Here is a 22,159-nt window from a genome sequence, read left to right as displayed (position 1 = left end):
TCATCTTTGTAGTTCGTACAAGAGAGCCCGGTGTTCATATATTTACTATAAAATCCCTAATTTTGAACCTGTCCTATATTATCCTATATTTTTATGAAAGATACAACAATATGCTATATTTTGATGAAAGATCCTACCATAGCCTATATTTTTGACTGAGTCTTAAGTTTACGTATACTTTAGCATCAAATTTATGCAAGTTTAGCTCTTTTGTCGTGATCACATTTGATTAGACAATGAAATTGCGGAGTTTATATAAAGGTTTCGAATCGCAGCTACAGATAAGAACAGCACAATTGCGTGCACCTTTGGTGAAAGCCCCGCTACTGGGAGGCCAGACGTTTCTCGTAACCCTAGCCGATCGCCGCGCACATCTTAAACTTAATGATGATGGAGGAGAAACCAATGTGTGCAGACTGGTGTCTATGTAGAATGGACAAAGAGCTGATGATGGTGGTGATTAGAAGCCAGTAACTACAGACTAGTGTCGAAGTGGGATTGGCAAAGAGCAGAAGATGGTGGTGTGTAGAAGCCAGTAAGTACAGGCTGTTGCCCATGTGGTATGGACAAAGATCAGATGGTGGTGATTAGAAGCCAGTAAGTACAGGCTGGGGTCCATGTGGGATGGACAAAGGTCAGAAGATGGTGTTGTGTAAAAGCGAGTAAGTACATATGATGGTGGCGTTTATAAGCCAGCAAGTAAAATGCCTAGAGGATTGTAGTGTTAGACAGACAATGGAGTAATAGCCAGTGTAAGTGGAATACTTTTTTCCAAATTTTTAGGAACTGTAAATGCGGTTCAGAAATCGAGAACGCATTTGCTCCGATTTGCTCCCCTGGAGTATAACAACGGACAGACAGACACTCATAGATACGTCTAAATTAGAACCTCTCCGTGACATACGTCACTCGAAGAGGTAAAAAGTAAAATAGCCATCAAAGTTAAAACCTTCATGTAAATAATAAATGTAGCGAGGAATTTAGAATTTAATTTCTTCTTTATAACTTTATGCATAAGTTTATAAGATGTGTTCCATAAGTATGACTATATTTATACTTTGTATTACTAGAGGTTTAATGAGAGCATAGTTTGAGAACGACGCTAGAATCGATTGCACTATTACTTATTAAGAAAAGCAGCGCGGGAAAATGTGAAATGGCGATGAATTGTTTTTTAAGATATTTATGTATGTATAGATTTAAGATATTTGAAGATCATTGTATGGAGTATTGTCAGGGCCGTCAAGAGACTTTGCGGGCCCCGGGAAAGGTTATGGGTCGGGCCCTTAGAAAAATTCACCAAGGCATTGGGTGGGTAAATATCTGGGTGTGCAGTGGTGCGTTTGCTAAATAAAGCACTCCGTGAACTCGCCAAAAGCACTTCAAGTTCAAACACTCTTTTCTCGTAGCAACTTAGGGTTTTTAAAGCGCCGGTATGTTCATTTTGGTTAAAGGTAAAAGTCTGAAATTTCATAAACTGATAGTACTTACTGTTCCTATCTCTATCTCCAAAAAAACAAGTTTGTACCTAATATACTTTAAAAAATACCTGAAGTCAAATTTTCAATATTTCTTTCACTGATCGATCATGAAAAATCTAAGGCAATTCGAGAAGAGTTAGAAACCTAAAATTTGGGATTTTTCTAGTGCATGAAAAGTTTAACAATACTGAAATTTCTTCAAATGGTTTTTTATTTCTCACTTTAAAAACATTCTGTAAAAAGAAGTGAGATCCTAACAAAAACACTGACGTGCAAAAAAATGCAAAGGTTCATTTTGAAACTGCTTCCCCAAATCTTCTTTAGAACTCTTTAGACAATTCCTTGGGAAATTTCTTTAAAAATCCTTAAGGGGTTCTTTGGGAAATTGGGGAATATTGGCCTCTTTTTCTTTTCAAATATCTTTGGAATTTCCTTGGGAAATAACTTTGGAACTTCCTTGGGAAATAACTTTGGAATTTTCTTGGGAAATATCTTTGGAATTTTCTTGGGAAATATCTTTGGAATTTTCTTGGGAAATATCTTTTGAGTTTTCTTCGGAAATATCTTTGGAATTCTTTTTGGGAAATATCTTTGGAATTTTTTTGGGAAATATCTTTGGAATTTTCTTCCGAAATATGGATTTTTCTTGGGAAATATAGGGAAGATTATAGGGTAAATTAATTTAGCCCTCTAGAAACGAGGATAGTTCTCACATGCAGAACCAAATCCCAATGCAGGGAGTGCAGTTCTTATATGCTGAACAACACCCCTTATAGCGCGGGCAGTTCTCGCATGCAGTGCGAAATTGCTTATAAAGTCAGACATTTTATCGACTTAAAAACATCCGAACGGTTAGGCGTCAATAATCAAGGCGAACCCGAAATATACTCTGTACAGGTACCGATTTGCTATCAAATACGTCGTCTACCCAATAATACTTTAATCACAATAAATCAGACAAAAACATATCAAGTAGTTACTGATAAAATTAAGTTTTTTTCCACCTCCCCATACGGGTATATCAAATAAATTTTCAATTTGTGAAATTCTATATATTTTGTTTAAAATTTAACAATCCAATTTTTGAATTTTAATTGCACTAAGCTATTTGTAAAAAATAGAATAAATTTGTCATCATTGTGAAAAAATTTCTTTATGGTCTTAATTTACAAGCTTACAAACTCATTATAAGCCCACGCAGTCATCCATTGTTATCAACGAAAAGGGGGGAAGAGACCGAAAAACCCATCTCCCCCTTTGAGTGGCCGCAATCTTGGATCCTACTGGGATCATACTCTCTCATTGACTACTCAGTCCCTGGACATTAAATATTACGAACCGACAGTAGGATTACTCTATCTGGTTGATTGATCAGATTTTTAAAGGCCTGACTGGTTTTTGCTGCTGGGGATTCCACGTCGTGTTTTGACGACTTTAGAGTGTTTGAAGACGTTTACCGACAATTAACCGATTCGGACAACTAGCCAAGTGTACCGACAATAAACCAACTACTAAACGGATAGGATATACTACTGGGACTAGCTAATATCAAATTTCGTGTGCCACGCTCTGGGCGTCACCAGCAACCCTTTTTGGACTCTCTTTTTACTTTGAACCCCATAATTTGAATCCAACGACCCTGCAACTCCCTCAGTGCTAACTGACATATTCTGTATTAAATTTTATCAAATAATTTGAGATCATTCGAAACAATCATCAGTCGCTGTCCTTAATGGAGAATTTACGCTACATTCTGTAATACAGGGTGTTTCTGAAAAGTCCATCACAAATTAAGGGGCGTGTTTATGGGACCAAACTGAGCGGAAAGTACCAAAGAACATGGGGTGTACAACATTTTGTTACGGAGATATGGCCTTCCAAACATTCGCCCCTAAAACAAGGAAATATCCAAAAATGAGGAGTAACACTTAAGACCGACTAACCAGCTTGTTTAAAATTACTAGACAATTTCAATAGCCTTTAATCGAACAATTGATTTCTACCTTTACTAATCAGAAGCGTATAAATGAGTAGAAGTATGCCTACGGTGGTAATGTAAAATTAATCCCAAGTGACATGATGTTTCAAGATCTTCCCAGCACCAAGTAAAATGGTTCTGATTGAAGGGACTTTTATTAGCACAGCGTAAACAACGTTATTTTCAGGAATTAGTCCAAATGTCCACGGGCGGCATTACAAAAACGAGGCAGTCTTTCGAATGATACTTGGACATGTTGGAAGATCCCTGGCTTGTTCCTGTTATCTCAAACCGTAAAAAGCTACGCAAATCTTCATCATCACGGACAACACTCTTGTACGTTAGGTATGACCTTGAGAAAACCTAAAAGGACATCTCGAATGTATTTGAAAAACCCATCTCCAATTAAGGGGCGTGTTGTTTGTTTCCAACAGAGTAAACTCGCCCAGAGAACAATTACAATGCAGAGCCACGTTTCGGCGTTAATGGCCCACAAAGGTGGTCCCAAACAAAAGAACAAACTTTAATTTGTTTCGTTCAGTAAGTATTTCATGTGTCATAGATAAAACGCCATGATTAATGCACAAAGAAAATGTTATTGACAAGTTTTCGGACCGCGATGCTGAAATGTGGTGGTGCACCATCGTGCATGAACCACATTCTGTTTATTAAACCTAAGGGTACGTCTTCGAGTAGTTCTGGTAAATCGTCCCGTAAGAACTACAAGTAAGCCACACCGTTTAACCTGGGCTCTAGGAAATATGGCCCAATTAAATTGTCACCCACAATACTACACCACACGTTTAAGCTGAATTGTACTTTGTGAATTCTAACGCAAGTTGCGTGTGGTTTTTTCTTAATCAGCAAACCAATTGGCGGCTGCTTGTTTTTGGATCGTCCTCGAAAATAGTGAGAACTTCGCCTATTCTTAAAAAACAGAGCACTAAAACAGAGCACTATGTTTTTTAAGAAAGGAATAAAAGAGGTTTCACGTACATGTGTTTGTTTTATTAAACTCATAATTCAACGAAGTCTGTTACAATGCCTTTCTTCACAAATGCCGAATATGCGGATATGCACCTAATGTATGGACTAGCCGAGGGGAATGCCGCTGCAGCTGTACGCTTGTATCAGGAAAGATTTCCTCAGAGGCGATTACCAAATCGACTGACGTTCGAGGCTGTGGACAGACGTTTGAGGCAAGATGGACGAATCCAACCGGCTGGACCTCAACCTAGAGCGAGAGCCATCCCAGAGGCCGTAGAAGACGAAGTTCTCACCATTTTCGAGGACGAGCCTGAATCAAGTACCCGCCAAGTTGGTCGCCGATTAGGCGTAAACCACACGCTCGTGTGGAAAATCCTCAGAAGCCACCGGTTTCATCCTTTCCATGTTCAAAAAGTTCAAGGTTTGAATCCAGCGGACTACCCACGACGCACGGCGTTTTGTCAGTGGTTTCTGGCTAAAGTAAACGATATCGATTTCCCACGGGATTTGTTGGTTACTGACGAAGCTAACTTTTCACGGGATGGTATTATTAACTTACATAATAAACATCAATGGTCCCAGCTAAACCCCCACGCAACTTGCGTTAGAAGTCACCAAGTACAATTCAGTTTAAACGTGTGGTGTGGTATTGTGGGTGACAATTTAATTGGGCCATATTTCCTAGAGCCCAGGTTAAACGGTGTGGCTTACTTGCAGTTCTTACGGGACGATTTACCGGAACTACTCGAAGACGTACCCTTAGGTTTGGTAAACAGAATGTGGTTCATGCACGATGGTGCACCACCACATTTCAGCATCGCGGTCCGAAATTATCTTAACGCGACCTTCCCTTTGCGGTGGTTAGGTCGAGGTGGACCTGTGGAGTGGCCTGCTCGATCACCCGATCTGAACCCTTGTGATTTCTTTCTTTGGGGCCACCTGAAAGACTTAGTTTATCAGACTGAAGTGCCCGATGTTGAAGAGCTACGTCGACGAATAATTCACGGCTGTCAAACAATTCGCGAAACTCCAGGCATTTTTCAACGTGTAAGGGAATCATTTGTAAGACGTGCTAATGTGTGCCTTAACGCGGGTGGTGAACACTTTGAACAATTTTTGTAACTAGTTGCAATTAAATGTTAAAACTTGTCAATAAATTCATTTTCTTCGTGCATTAATCATGGCGTTTTATCTATGACACATGAAACACTTACTGAACGAAACAAATTAAAGTTTGTTCTTGTTTTTGGGACCACCTTTGTGGGCCATTAACGCCGAAACGTGGCTCTGCATTGTAATTGTTCTCTGGGCGAGTTTACTCTGTTGGAAACAAACAACACGCCCCTTAATTGGAGATGGGTTTTTCAAATACATTCGAGATGTCCTTTTAGGTTTTCTCAAGGTCATACCTAACGTACAAGAGTGTTGTCCGTGATGATGAAGATTTGCGTAGCTTTTTACGGTTTGAGATAACAGGAACAAGCCAGGGATCTTCCAACATGTCCAAGTATCATTCGAAAGACTGCCTCGTTTTTGTAATGCCGCCCGTGGACATTTGGACTAATTCCTGAAAATAACGTTGTTTACGCTGTGCTAATAAAAGTCCCTTCAATCAGAACCATTTTACTTGGTGCTGGGAAGATCTTGAAACATCATGTCACTTGGGATTAATTTTACATTACCACCGTAGGCATACTTCTACTCATTTATACGCTTCTGATTAATAAAGGTAGAAATCAATTGTTCGATTAAAGGCTATTGAAATTGTCTAGTAATTTTAAACAAGCTGGTTAGTCGGTCTTAAGTGTTACTCCTCATTTTTGGATATTTCCTTGTTTTAGGGGCGAATGTTTGGAAGGCCATATCTCCGTAACAAAATGTTGTACACCCCATGTTCTTTGGTACTTTCCGCTCAGTTTGGTCCCATAAACACGCCCCTTAATTTGTGATGGACTTTTCAGAAACACCCTGTATATGAGCGATAATTATTTCATTTTTTTTTTAATATTGTTAAATGTAATTTTTTACCTCCATGAATACTAATTGCACCCGTCATCACGCTTCTTGTTGTTCATAAGAATTTAAGACCGCTACCCACCTGACAATGGCACCAAGCACTACCGCTAATGTGAGCCTAGTCAGCCCCTAAGCCCAGAGCCTACTTGATATTATGAAAACTGAGCAAAAAATGTAAGTTAAAACGAACTGAACCAAAGAAAAAAACTGAATAATGAACTGCCGCCTCATTTTCACCTTTTTCCCCGCTCCCCAATATTTTGGTACTCGGAGACTAAATTTTCGCCGAAAACGGACCTTTCGCCGAAAAGTGGAGACACAGCTCTTATTTAATGTTACAAAAATTGCAGTTTAAAAATCCTTTGGCCAGATAGTAAACAAAAACACATGGTTATGACTTTGTCTTGTTGGTTATCGTTAATCTGAGTCTGGTTTTCAGTCTTTGGCCACACTATGACGTATCCCACAACCCAAACAGGAAAGAAAAACACCTATATAAATGTATTTAAATTAACACTGAATTGACTTCCAATAACTAGTTTTGGATTTATTTTTCTTTATTTCACAGTTTCATTTATGGAACTGGCTTCGAGGCTCCTATGCGTTTAGTATTCAAGATCAAATGGGTAGAATTTGTGCTCTTTATTCCTGCAAAAGTTCAAGTTAAATTTTAGTAAAAACATATCGAATACAATACCCAATTTTAAATATATTTACCAATTCAAGCCTACGTATCTAAACGCAGGAAAAGAATTTAAAGTATCCATATCTTCTTTAGTTAATTCAAAGTCAAAGATCTAAAGAAAAAAAAGAATATTCCAGGGTAAGTTGCAAATCTTTTCCAGAACTAAAAGAATAGATGATCTCGCATTTGCCAAGGTACTTAAGAAAATAAAACTCCTTCCGCAAAGATGCCATTTGCTCATGTTGATAAGATAAGGCTGACTAGCTTTTTTTTCTATAGTAGGGGTTCTTCCCAAAATTTACAAGATGAACAAATCACCACTACGATTTTTTATATTGTAACCTTCCGAGTTTTTACTCCAGGATTGAAATGTTAATATAGAGGAATAACACCCAGTGTTGCCTTTGACCTTTCCCGAACTATATAAGGGTCGACTGCTTATGACAATAAGTCAGTCATTCTCCACTACTAAGATGTAGTAGTTCGCTCGAGCGTAGAGCTTTGACCCTGATATTGGACTTCATTAGTAATTATCATTGGATTTCTTTTGTTGTAATAAATACAAGTCGGTATTTAATTATTATTTGATTTTTAATATTTAGTTTAATAAAATTATGAATGAACCTAAGGTACGAGAGTAGTTCAATTTTAGTATTAGCCAAGGTTTTTATGGCCACGGGGGGGGGGTGAGTTTAGAAATCTCGCAAGTGCGGTTACAATATTCTATAGGTTACAAAGCCTTCTTTTCATAGGGAGAAGCAAGGCGTGTTCTCACGAATTAGTTATTGCTGGTGGGTTTTCATCGAAGAGGGAAATTTGTATCTTGATGCTTTGCATCATCAGCCATAATTACTGAATTTAAAATAGTACTAAATTAGCTTTAAGTTACTCAGGCGAAACCACCTAATTCTAATTTGGCAGAAATAAGAAGCATTGAAATGAAGAGGCATTTCAAACGGAAAAAGCACTATGTCTATCTAATGTATCTCTTTCCTCTTTTCAATTTTTAATTCAAATCATTTTCAATGGTCATCACACAGAGTAAACATTTATTCTTGGGTTGATAGTATAGAAAAAATTGTTTCTCTAAACAAAAACCATGGGTGATTTTTAATGTGTCGTTATGATTGGCTTGCATTTAGCTGCTCGCTAAGCGGGAGACTAAATATGTCTCAGTCAGCGTCATTTCTTCGCTCTAGTTTCCTGTTTTCTCGCGTCTAGAAACCGCTTCAAGCGCCTATGAAAATACTAATGCTAGGAGCAAGATTCATTTCTAGCTCTAAAGAGATTTTTTCAAGCTTCAAGCGTTTATAAAGATTCACTTTAAAGAGCCTATTAGCTTTAATTTAAAAATAACACATTTGTTTGTGATATTTTAATGTTAAGGACCAAAACGCCTAGAAACTAAATTAAAAATATTGTTCGTGATATCTGGTTACTAATGCCAAAAAACGTAAAAACGCATTTATCCCAATCTTGTTTTCATTATTCGGCGAGGAAAAACATGAAAAAAAAATAACTATTTCCTTCTCAAAAATTTATTTATCTTACAAATAATTTTTTTAATGTTTTAGGTCTTAGGAACAAAATATCAGAAAAACAAATCTGATATTAAATTAAATCCCAAGCGAATAGAAATTTCGCACATAAAAAATGCGACGATACATTGTGGCTGTAATACGAAGCGTTTTCCGAGGGACTAATTTAAACCAACCAATAATGTGATGAAGTTTTGCGCTAATTTCTTCAGTTAGGATTCACCTGACGTTACAAAATTAAGGTAAAGCCCGGTGAATAAATCTCAACGAAAGTCAAAAAGTATTGTCACATTGGTTTGGTAACTAGATATAAATAACTTACTAAAAATTCATTGAGCTTGTTTTTAAGAGATTTGGTATTTTTCGATAACGTTTGAGTCTTCTTCTAATTCTATTCGTTATTAAAATATTAAGGGTGGCTTTACACATAAATTGCTCTGAATATATTTATTAGAGATGACCGATACCAGGCTTATCCCGATACCGGTGCAAACATGAACCGATATCGATCGATACCGATATTTATTCCCTAAGATCCAAAACCCGATACTTAAACCGATACCGATATGATATCGGTACCGGTTCATCCCTTCAGGCGCGTACTAAGCAAGATTTTCGCTTAATAGTTGTTAGATAAACTGAATTCAGGTACTTTTTATATAAATGAGAACTCGTCACGATGGAAATTCATAGAAATGAGATTTTATCACCATAAATACGTTACCGAAAGACCTAAAAATTTCATGTAGGACCATATAACGCATTTTAAACGAGTATCGGTATAGTATCGGATTAAACCAACCGATCCGATATTATCGGGAAACCCCGAGTATCGGTGCCAATACCGATTTGGTATCGGTACCGGTTCATCCCTAATATTTATAAAATTTAAACGTTCTACTAGCCCTTTTAGCCAACGCTCGACAGAAAATAAAATATCTTTGCCTAGTAACATAAAGTCCCGTGCTCCGATGAGAAGCTTAGCTTGGCAGGGGCAGAAATTTAAAATGGCTTGGTCGTAAAATACTCTCGAAGGAAAAAATTAATAAACTTCTGGCTTATCTACAGTCGTTAAACCATTGAAATCTAAGTTATAATACTACACGTAATCTGAAAATGTTTAAACATTTGATTATGTTGTAGAAAGATTATTCTACATAACGTTTAGAGGTAGCCGTGCAATATAATGTTTAGAGCTAAGCGGACACCTCAAAAGAGGGTCATTTTCTAAACCCACTGGGTTATTAAGTTCTATTTAATATTTAAGACTAGACAATGTGAATTCACAATGTCACTGCTGCAGATTAACACTCCTAAAATGTCATTAAGATCGGCTAACCCATGGTGTCCAACATGCTTGAAATGACCCAGCTATAACACGCGCCTCAACGGTAATCTTTGAAGGTTATAACATTTAACAGGGCCATCTCATTCGGGTGTTTGACGATGACGCTCTTATTTATCTTATCAAAATTATTCTTTTTTTTTCGAAAATGAAGATGATATGCTTTTGAGTTTCCAAAATGCAACCTTCAAAAGTTAACAAACGAGACGATTGAATTTATCTAATCTGCCATAAGGACATAAACGATGAAGGTTAAAAAAATATCCAAATACAAAACACAATAGTGTGAAGAAACATTATATTAATCTACTGAACTGCGCAAGTTAGATATCACTTTATAAATTGAATTAAGATACTATTATAGGTCACTGATATATATTGCATCAAAAATGACTTTCGTTCAGTCTATAAGCTAGTTATTTTAAACAATTGGAAATTATCAACCAAACTACAATTCGAACTACATCGTCACACCTTCTTATAAAATAACGTGTAAATTCAGTTACTCTGCCGGACTTGTTGGAAATGTTTGAAATGAATTTCCTTGACTTTGCAAATTTTACCTGACCCTTAAATTTAGTTTTCCACACCATTTTTGAAAACAGTCCTTTCTAATCAACATATTTTTATGTAATTATACACATGAGTATCACTTAAGCATAGACTTATTCTTATTATAAGCTTGAGAGTTATTCTAATTGTATACCATCTATTACTGTTTATTGTTTAAATTGACCTTTCGATAGACTTACATTAAAGTTGGCAGCAATTCTTTCTTTATTGACACTCTTCGGAATTACGCTAACCCCACGTTGAGCTTGATACCTAATTAATACCTAATTGAGAAAAAATAATTACTAACCTTTTCCCGAAAAAAGATCAAATAAAACAAATCGATAAATACCTGGGCTACAGATTTTTTATGCTTTTCCGCAATTTCTTTCACTTTAGGATCTTCCATTAGAATAGGGTCAGCTGGTTTACCCCTATAACGTAACAATCATGAAAACAAAGTCATTTTTCCGCACAAACATCAAAGTATTTGCATAATTCGTTTCTAGTAATTATAATTTTGAAATTTACATCGGTCTGTCTGGAGAGCCAAGAGGACTGTAGGCTGTTACGACGATGTCATTTTCTTTGCAGAATTGGATTAGTTTATTTTGGTTGAGGTACGGATGGCACTCTACCTATCAAAAGTAAATTATTTATATACATATATATATATATATATATATATATATATATATGCTGTTGTACTAAACATCTAACGCCATTTAAATATTGCAAAGTACTAACTTGTAACGCTGCAGGTTTAATAGTAGCTGCTTTGAGGACTCTGCTTATTTGCTCACTATTGAAGTTGGACAAGCCGATCGCTTTGGCTAAACCAGCGTTGTAAACATCTTCCATACCCTGTATAAAAATATTTATTTATGCATATATATTAAATTAGACATCTAGTTACTCTGCTTCTAAAGAATTTTTATACATCTACAATTATTTATAATAGCTCTAAAGTATTACTAGCAGCAAAGACAACCGACGTTGCTCGTCGGGACCATTTTTTACTAATTTTTGGGGCCGTAATTTTAAAATATTTCGGAAAATCGACCCTCAAATGCCATTAAACGCGTCTAAAGGTTATAGTGACACGGCGTACTAAATATTAGTGAAATCGGTTGAAACCCCCGGAGGTTATTCCATAAAGATGGTTTTTCTACTTTTCTGACCGACATTTCCGGTCTTGCACAATGAAACTTCCGAAATCTCGATGATTGTCGATAATTTCGGTAAAGCCATTTCGCAACGGATGTCATCAGTGTGGTAAGCATTCGGCATAATGCCGCTTTTCGAACGTTAACGCGGCATTCACCCAAAATAAACATTATGTCCAACTATTCCTAGTTTTAATAGACATTTTGCTAAGACACGAGACTAACTACTGTAAATTGAATTTAGATGCTACGTAACGACGAGCACGTTAGATTAAACAACAGGCATATTTCTTGGTTCCACAGACAACTAGCTCTGACCTACTACTTCAAAGTTATTTCCAGAGAAACCTCGTATACATTCCTTATTTAGTCCAAAGTACTAGGTTAGGGGTGTTTTATTATTGGCCAACCATTATTGGCATTTTTTTACAGTATTTGTGTCTTTTTAACAGGCGTAATGTTACAATTGTATCACTACAGACCTTCTATTTCTTTGGGGTCAAGCAATAACGCAACGATCAGCATAAAAACCAGGATGGAAAATGTTTCGACCTGTTGCGTCACGACAACTGAGGTCGAAACATCCAGCTGTGCCACGGGTTGAACGTTAAAGTGCTTCAGCACAATAAATCTCAAGCCTCAAGCCGGCAATCTTTATACACTCAGCGTATTGCTGGTCCCTTTAGAGATACAAGATCTGTAGTGTAGCGGCTAAGTTCGTTTTAGAGTAGTTAATCTCATGTCTTAGAAAAATGCCAGCCTCCTCTAACTGGTTACGACTCCATTAGCATAAAGTGTTTGGGGTGGTCATTCTTGGAAACCGAATTATCAGACCCTTCTGCGATAAAAACATCACTTGAGACATTTACTTGGACTTCCTGCGCCATGAGTTTAGTACTTGCAAAAGTATTGCAAGACATGGACAGCGGTCTTGAGGAGTGCCTCCACCATGATGGTAGACACATCGATCATTTTCTTTAATGTGTTTACCAAACAGAAAATTGGTTGTAATTCGAGGCCTAAGTTCTAGGGCTAATCGTAGGACTGTTCTTCAAAACCTTTTGTTCAATTCAAACATATTCCCCCATATTCCTTTTGTTTCTTTTCATTTGCACACAATAAAACCTGAAGATCAAAACGTATTTATTTGGCAGTATTTGGCTTTGTCCAAAAGGAAGGTGTTGGTGTGATCACGTCCACACTGTAGATGAAGTTAAACTACAATTTTTATTCCATTCTTAAGCTAACTCTCAAGTATAACAACAGAGCGAACTAAGTGAGATATTTTTATTTCATAATTTTTGCCATATTGAAGTTCAATGAGGCTGATATTTCATACCTTCCAAGTATCAAGAAAATCTGTTTCTTCGGTTATAAATTTTCCATCCTCCCCTGTTGGAAACTTGTCATCACCATCCTAATGTAAACGAGAAATAAAATTGTTCAGTATTTCAATATTACACTTGAAGTGTTATATCATTACTTTGAAGGCGAATGGCCAGTGCACAAGGTAAAGATCTACATAATCGATGCCAAGCAGACTCAGAGTTGTCTTGCAGCCTTTCATAACGCTTTCTCTTTTGTGGAAGGTGTTCCAGCACTATACAAGAAACATGGTTTCAATTTAGGTTGTCAACTAGAATTGTTATTAATTTAAACTACTAACCTTCGAAGTGATGAAGATATCTTCTCTTTTCACCTTTCCAGAGGCAAAAACTTCCTTCAGAGCTTCTCCAACCTCGTTTTCATTTTCATAGACTAGGGCGCAGTCAATGTGTCGGTATCCAATTTCGATGGCGTCAATCACGGCGGCCTTAACCTCACCGGGCTTCGACTTTAAGTAAAACATATTGCAAGCAAAGTTTGTGAAATGGTTTACAAAGGATAAAGTAAAAATACCTCATAGTTATGACTAATGGTTAGGATAGAAATATGAAAATTTTAAGATAACCATTTAATAATAAATATCCAGCAATTAAAATTTTTTCTCACGGATCGAACTTTGGTAAAATTTTAATTCATTAATAAATTTTTTTAAGGATTAATATCATATTCAAATGTTCGTTTTTCTGGTATTAAAGAATAAACTTTTCCGTAATTGCAGTGAAAAGAATCATGCCAAGTAAAACCATGGACTCATTCTTAACTAAGAATTATTATAATATCACAGTTATTAAAGAACGGTTATACGAGGTTATATTGGCTGGGAAATATGACAAGTCTTTAGCGTCTGTGCAAGAAAACATGGTCAATCAACGTTTAAACACCATTATGTAGTAGCTATGTGATATTTTTGATTGTGAAATATATTAAATTTAAGCCCTTCACACAGATTTACTTCCAATTATCTCAAAGCCAAAATTTTATATTTTCTAAATAGAGTGAGTTTTTATGTAACATGGAAACTTTTGACTCTTTAGTGCCAATTTTCGAAAACCATTGATAAAAAATTACCATGCTCCAACAACTGTTTGATATGAACTTATAGTTCACATCTGTATTTGGTAATTTATGGATTGTAAATTACTGACTCGCATCTAACAGTAATTTATCACTGTTTCCTTATGGAAACAAACAACCGGTAACAAATTGAGTCGAAACAAATAAAAGCCATGTAACCTAAATAATATTCAATACGAAATGGGAAGCTAGGAAGTAACATTTCAATGAAAAACTATAGCCTACAAAAATCGTATCATTACTAAATTTCAGGGGTAGTTTTCAACACAAAACCCATTAAGGGCAATTTCAAATATATCCAACTCTTTTAAATTCAGGGTTCCTCATTAATGATTTATTACTAATGTTATCTAAATTCTACCTGGGGGTCTAAAGGGATATGGAATAATGTCTTGAAGAAGGATAGTAATGCTTCACTTTAATATCAAAATGCTTTTCATAAGTTCAGCAATTTCATCGTAGTTAATTGAGATCAAACTGGGTTAATGCTGACGCTTACGTTGCTGCCCCTAAAATTTATATTATTCTTGGTTCTATTCAAGCAAGTGTGTTTTTTTTATTATTTTATGCGTCTATCGAAAAATGGACTATGCTTACCCATTTTAAAAATAAGTTTAAGTTTAAATTTCATGCACTCACGGTTTGGTTTAATTTTTAAGAAGGTCACAAGTTAGGTTTAAAAAATTATAATATGAAATGATTAACTAAAACTTTTAATGACAATTTGGCTTCGTTATGATGTTCATTATCCTTAGCAAAATATATCTGAACAGATTCTTTAAATGGCACTGATGATACTTATTATGTGCTATTTGTCTATTGCAACAATACTCTGGCAGCAACAAAGCTGTTGTAAGTTGACCCCTAATTTATCTATTCACAGAACCTATATCTTCACTAATTTTAACTAATATATATATAATTAGTGTACGCCAAAAGCCAACACGATTTTATAAACCACTGAAAGCAGTTCGATTAACTTTAGCACGGGAATGAAAAATATAGTGGTATTTTCGCCGAAGTTTTAAACCATTGGCAACCTTGCTTATATATGAAGGTAAAATCAAAAATATAAGAAAGTTACTATTACCTTCCAAGTTCCCAGGCCAATAATTGGCATAGTTCTTCCATTTATAAGCTTCAAGTCGTTAACTGCCATGATTCTTCTAATTGAGTACAGTCTCAGTGAATTCAACAGGCGCAACTACCGCAAAGATCCTCTATTGAAATGAAAGCGTTAAATGTTTAAAAACAGGAAACGAGTTACGGCTCAAGGTCTCACATATTGGGTTATCTATGTCAGCGAGTAAAGGCCTGCCATCTACAGGAGTTCGTCATGGTGACGTTTTTCATTAAGTGGTAGCAATCTCGAACCGTGTTACAGATCTTGTTACAATGTAATCAATTTTTAAAAAATATCATTCTAATTGAAATTAAATTAATCCGTTTTTGTGGATAAAAGCATATATATATTCTTGTCGAGAGAACTTAATTTTAATAGTTTATAAAACTAGTACCGTCAATCTGGAAGAAAAATAGCTCGATCTCGCTCTCAAGGACGCATTCGGCTCGCGCTATAGAAACTCGTTTAATCAGCAAAAAACGCGAAGAGCGTATTATCGTCGGAAATTTTGAAGGGTACAAAAATCCGAGTTAAGTTGCAAGGGAAGAAGTATGTTTATATTTTGCCCTTATCCTACTATAATATAATAAACTACTATAATATTTGAAAGATGCCCGCGACTATTTGTCCTTAAAGCTGCTAGGCATACTTATTGAGACGGTGTTTGAAAGCCACCCACTACGATTTATCCTTCACCTAAGAACTTAACACAGTGAAATTATTGGAGTACATCTCATATTTCCATAGAAGTGCTTTTGTTTAAATTGTGCTTTTTACTTAATAGTTTTCAGTGACCATTAAATACCAAAAGATTCAGTTCCTAATTTACTCCCGACCCATGAGTCTAGGTTTAAATAGGGAAAAAAACCTTGCTCTGAAAAATATATCCTGTTATTTTACCTCTTCAAAACCTAGATCGTGTGTTATGATCATAAGGAATCTTGATACCCTTACGTGTGTCATAGATTCGTGCACAAACAGATGTCACAAATCTGTGCACAAAAAGAGGGCATATCCTTCGCACCAAGAAGCATTGCACGCGGCAGTGTGAGTCGACTAGCCTCCTGCGTCTAGCGATCGCGAGCTCCATCTGGCGTTGTAACTAGCCTAATATGGCGGCCCCTCCCCTGTCTGTTGGTTTTTCTGCAAATATTTTATGTAAAAGTCTACCGTGCCATTGAAATAATAAACATTAAATGAATAATTAATTTGAATTTAAATAAGGAAATTTCAATTGCTATATCTTGAAAAGGATTATATATTTCCTCCATATAAGTACTAGTTCAAATTAGGTTCAGATTTTAAGGATAATTTTAAAGAAGGTCCGCCGACCAATCGCGTAACGCCCTGCCTTTTTGTTAACAAAATTCTCGTGGCAGGTTCTGCGTCGAATGAAATTTATCACGAGATTTGTTAAAATTTGCGCGCGACGTGACAATCGTGGCGCGGGACATGGAGCGTGCCACGAGAATTTTATTAATAAAAAGGCAAGGCGTTACGCGATTGGTCGGAAGTCCTTCTTTCAAATTATCCTTAAAATCTGAACCTAATTTGAATTTTAAAATCATTTGGAAGTATTTCCTGAATGTTTGACTATGTAGACTGGTCTTATAATTAATAGAAGAATCGATAAAAAATCACTTGATTTTCTACTTCACCCTCCCTTTAACTACTTAAAATACGTGGAAAGAAGCAGGAATGTGCTAAATCGGAGATAAATAGGCGCGCTGACTGTGGAACGGCTCAGATTGGGGGGGGGGGAAGCCAAAAATGAAGGAGGAATAGTCAGACTCAATTGTAATTGGTTCGTCTGTAGCCCTTCATGAGCAATTACCAATCCGTCCAACGTATAATATGACACTTGAACATTGTCGTAATACTAATTTCTATTGGAAGGGATTATGCGTGGAGACATTAGCAAGATGTGGGCAAATTGCGAGCCGTTAAATAGATTACACTATAAGCCTTGGGTTTTTTTATTGAACGTGCTGAGTGTATTAAGAGATACCACGTGATAATTGAAACAAAACACACTTTCATTATACAAAAGTGTTAAGTTTAATCGCAATAATGAAAGTTAAGACTCGTGATAAATCTACCTTTGATTGCCGAAGAACTGTCATAAATAATATTGAACTCGGTTAAGTACAATAATTATGATCATATTAGTTAAAAAATATGTAAGCTAAATATAAAATGAACAAAGGAAATCCAACATTGAATAAATAGTATTGCCAGGATAACCTAAAACAAATTGAATTTATTAATTTAACTAAATAAATTTAATGTAAAATCTAGGCCAGAAATTTTTATTGGAAAATGCCTCCTTTCGAAATGGAACCATGCATCCATGTACGAATTTAAAGAAGATACCAGCGATTTAAGTTTCCTACAAGTTAATAACCCTGACTGCGAAGATGACGATAGAGGACTAACAAATTCTATTGGACGACTAATACCATCTGAAGGATTCATCCAATAGGATCGTATAGCCCTCTGTCGTCATCTTCGAAGAGAGACCTAACGCGTCGTGTTCGGCAATAAAACTTCATTGCTTGTATCTTCTTCAACATTGTAGATGGACAAATGGTTCCATTTCCAAATGTTAATTGCCTTATCCGCTCTTTCCAAAAAACTAAAAATTTCCAACATGGAAATTACCTTTTAAAAAGAAACTCACCTTCTATGCTTTTGTTTCTTCAATTTGACACTGAAATTACAATCATCGGGAATAAGGTGTTTTCTTATTCCGTCAAATAAAATCGGTAAGTAATCATCATATTTGAATGAAGCGATGTCAAAATTAAACATCTGCCCATCAAAGTGGGATAGTTCGCCTTGAAGAGAATCTACGTTGTCGCTCTTGAATCGAAATCGTTCACTAGCGAAGTAGGTTAAGGTGGGAAGTGTAGTAAAAAAGCGTCGATACATCTTGAAATACCTTGAAACGAGTAAACAGGAAAAAAACAATTTGAAACCCTGAGCATTATGAAGTGTATAAAGTGTCATCCTTATGTGATGTAACTTCTAAACTTATGCTAATAGCAAAAGGCACGGGGCTAAAATCAATCATGGATATGGATAAATACTAATGTATTATGGATTCCCATCTCTTAACTTCCACAAGGCTTTGACGCCCTTTCAGCAGAGAAAAAATATGTCTTCCAACCACCCCCAACCTTGTGAGTAAGAGGAAAATTCGTATTTTTTCTCTTTGCGCATGAGCGAGATTTCTAACTCACCAATCAGAATAATCCGGGTAGCTATACCTACGAGACCTAGCTATTTTCGAGCTACTTCGCATTCGCAGGTGTAGCGCGTATTTGGTAGCCATCTATGTGGCCAAGTATGTATACCCATGACGTATCAAAGCAAAAGTATCCAAGTGTCATAATAATACGCACTTCGGTTTCTTTCCGGTGAACATGAGAATGAAATCAACGAATAGTGCTGGAATGTAATGATCTCGAATTTTCCCGATCGTCAGAAGGAATTCATTCGTAGTAAGCGAAAGGAAAACCATGTTGAGGGCGTTGTAGAGTGGATGTGAATAACTGTCTGCCAAAAAGTAGTCCATGAGTTTCTTGAAGGTAATTTGATTTCGATTGCCCGAGACAAAATTATAAACGGGCAGTTTTACCCTCCTATTGCTGCATAAATTGAAATGAAAATCATGCACTTACGATACAAATCCATTCTTATCTAATTGTTAGAATAATTACTTCATAGAGGTATACCAAGAGACAACAATCAACAAATTGGTCAACAAATCCACGGGAACCATTTCCATGGGTGCGTCTTCATTAAGAGGAATGTTATGAAGCAGGCCTTTACTGCACTTTAAAAACACGTAAGAGGGTTTTGTTAACAAGAGGGGATATAAACAATGAGACAATTGATCTCTAGAGTGCTACGACTGCTCTTTTAAACAGTGGCCCAAAGCTTACCATGATAACAAACCCGCTCAAGGAGCTTTGACCATATCTCCAACCCTGAAAGGGTTCTTTAAGGGCGTTCTCGACACTGGAGGGTCTAACAATGGCAATGGGTAGATTTGCAGAGTGTTGTTCCAAGTAATCCTCCGCCGCGGCTTTCGACAGCGTGTACGTGTTTGGTCTTCCCTCCAAAACATTTTCCGATAAACAATCCAGACTTTTCGCGTCAAGTTTCCTGATTGATCAAATTTGAGTTAAAACGATACGAATAATGATTCAGAGGAGGGAGGTATTACTGGTGCAGTTTAATTAAGAAGTCGGGTTCGAGGCGCAGAGGGTAAACAATTTCTTCGATCAAGTCCCTTTGGCAGTGACAGAAGGCGGTCGAAACGTAGACGAAAGACGTAGGCCTCTTCAATTTTTTGAATAATTCAAAAACATTTTTGGTTCCTATCAAATTTATTTCAATCGCGACTCTGCAATGAGATATTAAAAGACCGATGTCAGGCAGAGTGTGTTTATACTTGATCTGCCTAGATCTTTAATGCATTTTAAAATGTTCTTACTTTAAAGGTTCATTGAATCTGACGGTGGCGGCGCTGTGAAAAACAATTGTAACTTCATCTATCAATTCTTTCTCGATTTCGGTTGAAATATTCAAGTTCGATTGAACGAGTTCCCCCCAAACGGGGACAATTTTCTTCAAATCATTCGGTCTTTCTCGCTTCAATCTTTCGAAAACCTGAATTTTAAATAAATAAATATTCTTTTTTGGAAAAAAGAGTCATGATACTTATTTTCAATTAGCAATTAGCAGCAAAAGTTTATCGTTATAACCAAGAAGTTATATCTAGTATCTCAGAGAGAAGGTATAAATTCGCCAGATTTCCAGCCTTATCTCTAGTCCAAACGTAGGTCCGGAGTTAATCCCCGTCTCTAAATTACAACCAGCATCTCATTGGTTCTTGAAAACTCACGTCAGCGCGACGACGAAAATTACGTATTTTCCGACTGAGCAGAGGCGAAATAGCTTGGCGCCTCCTTTTACGTCCCCCCTTGTATTTTGAAAGGGGGACTGGGACTATGGCGCGCGAATACAAAGGCATCTTATACCTTCTCTCTGAGATACTGATATTACTTCTTGTTATAACCAAAAGCGGATTATGCTTCACACATAAAGTACGTAAGTCCCACTTTTCCATAGCTTTGGCCATGGATTTCATGACATTCCCGAAGTAAAAACTAAGCTTGTAAAAAAAGCTTGTAACCGTTCACAAACCCCGAATCGAAGACAACATCTTTAATACCAATCGGCGACGGCTATTACTTTTTTCTTGCTTGAGAACTCGAGTAGAGAGCTCGCTGTCGACATAACCAGGAAACACGGAAAGCAAATTTGCATTATGGTTCGTTAGTCTTTATATTATATTCAACGTTTTAAAGCTCAAGGTTCGAGTCATTTAATAAGTCTTCAACTAAATATTATAAGACATTTTTTAATTTCAACAGAAAAATAGCTCTGCGAATAATAGTAGACTCGAAAACTACATTAAGCCTTGGCTAGGTATCAGCGTTATCCCGAATTCCGATTCCCGAGCCGCCTGCGGCTGGACTCGCCGTAGCCGCGAGAACAGAAAATATTCCTCCTAAAATCAACAAATACACGACGTCTTAAATAGTCCAAGCAAAAGCTACTCAGATTGATAAGATCTTCGTGCCATACTCCCAAATAATCTTTGGTATTGTGAATAATTTTAACTAAAGAATATTTTAGACACCCTACTCAGTCTTTATAGTAGTTCCCTAATTTATGTACCTGGTAAATCGGTTCTCAAGGCGGAAGGATCGCAAGGATCCGAAGGAGCCGTGTTACCGAATTATGTTCCTCCGTATAAGGGGAGGAGGAGCTTAGAGAATATCGCGTAGCTCCCCCAGGCACATGTTACGTACTTCATGTGTAAAGCCTAATCGGCTTCTGTTATTACCTGACAATTTAAGAATTCTTGGAACCGGTTATTGGTTTCAGAGTCTTTATCGCCTTTTTTCGGACGAATTAGAATGTATATTCTTTTCACGTCTCGACACGAATAAAGTATTTTCTCTACAAGAGCCTGTAATTTAAATAAATGAAGATCAGAATAAGATACTGCATTACTGAGCATGTATTAACTGTTTGTTGGATCTTGGAAGAAAAGCGCGTGAAATTAATCTATGATTTGTTGAAGAATAGCTCGTGAAAATAGTCGTTGATTTATTAAAGATAAGCGCGTGAAATTAATATTTGATTTATTGAAGAAAAGCGCGTGAAATTTATCTTTGATTTATTTGAAGAAGAGGAGCGCGTGAAAAAGGATACTACTAACAGTACATTTTACAAAAAGTACTGATAATCAAGAACAAGTTCGACTTTCAAACAAACCCATATTGAAAGGGACAATTTTCAGATACAGTTCTTCATAAAATATCAAGTTTTACCTTTCCAATGAAACCCGTAGCCCCGGTCACGAACACACTTTGATCTCGGTAAAACTTCCCCACTTGGGAATGATCCATCTCGATACTTCTTGTAAAGTGAAAATTAATTGGAATAACTAAACATTATATACCATTATCCTCTTAATTTATTTAACCACTTATAACCTTGAAGTTTTTAATTAAAATTGAAAACGTGCCACTTATGCTAATGACTTGGCAAAGCAGTTTTTGCCAAAGATTATGGACAATTTCTGTAAGTTTATTAGTTAATAAAATGAAAATTAATTGGAATGACGAAACTTTATATTCTGTTATCTCCTTATTTTCCAATTTCTCTAACCACTTAAAACCTTTAATTTTTTTAATTATAATTTAAAAATTGCCACTTATGCTAATGACTTGGAAAAATAGCTCTAGC

At 36.4% G+C, this 22,159-nt stretch overlaps 2 protein-coding genes across 2 annotated transcripts; both read right to left on the bottom strand.

Annotated features, from left to right (window-relative positions):
• Nucleotides 1-6,983: 6,983 nt before the first annotated feature.
• Nucleotides 6,984-15,788, bottom strand: LOC149708711 (aldo-keto reductase family 1 member B1-like). Its single transcript, XM_089864237.1, has 11 exons — nt 15,491-15,788; nt 15,299-15,428; nt 13,415-13,582; nt 13,232-13,348; nt 13,088-13,165; nt 11,330-11,446; nt 11,114-11,220; nt 10,935-11,016; nt 10,783-10,866; nt 7,180-7,259; nt 6,984-7,110 (listed from the first exon to the last, which is right to left on the bottom strand). Exons 2-11 carry the CDS (start codon nt 15,365-15,367, stop codon nt 7,068-7,070), a joined length of 945 nt encoding a protein of 314 aa, XP_089720363.1. The 5' UTR covers nt 15,368-15,428; nt 15,491-15,788; the 3' UTR covers nt 6,984-7,067.
• Nucleotides 15,789-17,851: 2,063 nt separating this feature from the next.
• LOC149708710 (putative fatty acyl-CoA reductase CG5065) lies at nt 17,852-20,811 on the bottom strand. The gene is made up of 8 exons (XM_089863852.1): nt 20,594-20,811; nt 19,833-20,008; nt 19,563-19,742; nt 19,279-19,501; nt 19,054-19,169; nt 18,736-18,981; nt 18,012-18,272; nt 17,852-17,966 (listed from the first exon to the last, which is right to left on the bottom strand). Exons 1-8 carry the CDS (start codon nt 20,666-20,668, stop codon nt 17,852-17,854), a joined length of 1,392 nt encoding a protein of 463 aa, XP_089719978.1. The 5' UTR covers nt 20,669-20,811.
• Between the last annotated feature and the right edge of the window lie 1,348 nt (nt 20,812-22,159).

The sequence above is a fragment of the Phalangium opilio genome, unplaced genomic scaffold (genome assembly GCF_054372755.1).
Source record: "Phalangium opilio isolate 3A_F unplaced genomic scaffold, DU_Popi_V2 ptg000013l_1, whole genome shotgun sequence".
NCBI classification, from domain to species: Eukaryota; Metazoa; Arthropoda; class Arachnida; order Opiliones; family Phalangiidae; genus Phalangium; species Phalangium opilio.
Note: the sequence above shows the minus strand (reverse complement) of the source record. Positions and strands in the feature narration are given on the sequence as shown.

What these genes read in the sequence shown, in the direction of transcription:
- LOC149708710 (XM_089863852.1), bottom strand. Translation starts at nt 20,668, where the DNA reads ATGCAAATTTGCTTTCCGTGTTTCCTGGTTATGTCGACAGCGAGCTCT. An exon ending in TTCTTAATTAAACTGCACCA is followed by an intron (nt 19,502 to 19,562) that starts GTAATACCTCCC and finishes TTGATCAATCAG; the next exon opens with GAAACTTGACGCGAAAAGTC. An exon ending in TCTTGGTATACCTCTATGAA is followed by an intron (nt 18,982 to 19,053) that starts GTAATTATTCTA and finishes CAATTTATGCAG; the next exon opens with CAATAGGAGGGTAAAACTGC.
- LOC149708711 (XM_089864237.1), bottom strand. Translation starts at nt 15,367, where the DNA reads ATGGCAGTTAACGACTTGAAGCTTATAAATGGAAGAACTATGCCAATT. An exon ending in GAATTGCTGCCAACTTTAAT is followed by an intron (nt 7,260 to 10,782) that starts GTAAGTCTATCG and finishes TTTTTTCTTTAG; the next exon opens with ATCTTTGACTTTGAATTAAC. An exon ending in AGATACGTAGGCTTGAATTG is followed by an intron (nt 7,111 to 7,179) that starts GTAAATATATTT and finishes GAACTTTTGCAG; the next exon opens with GAATAAAGAGCACAAATTCT.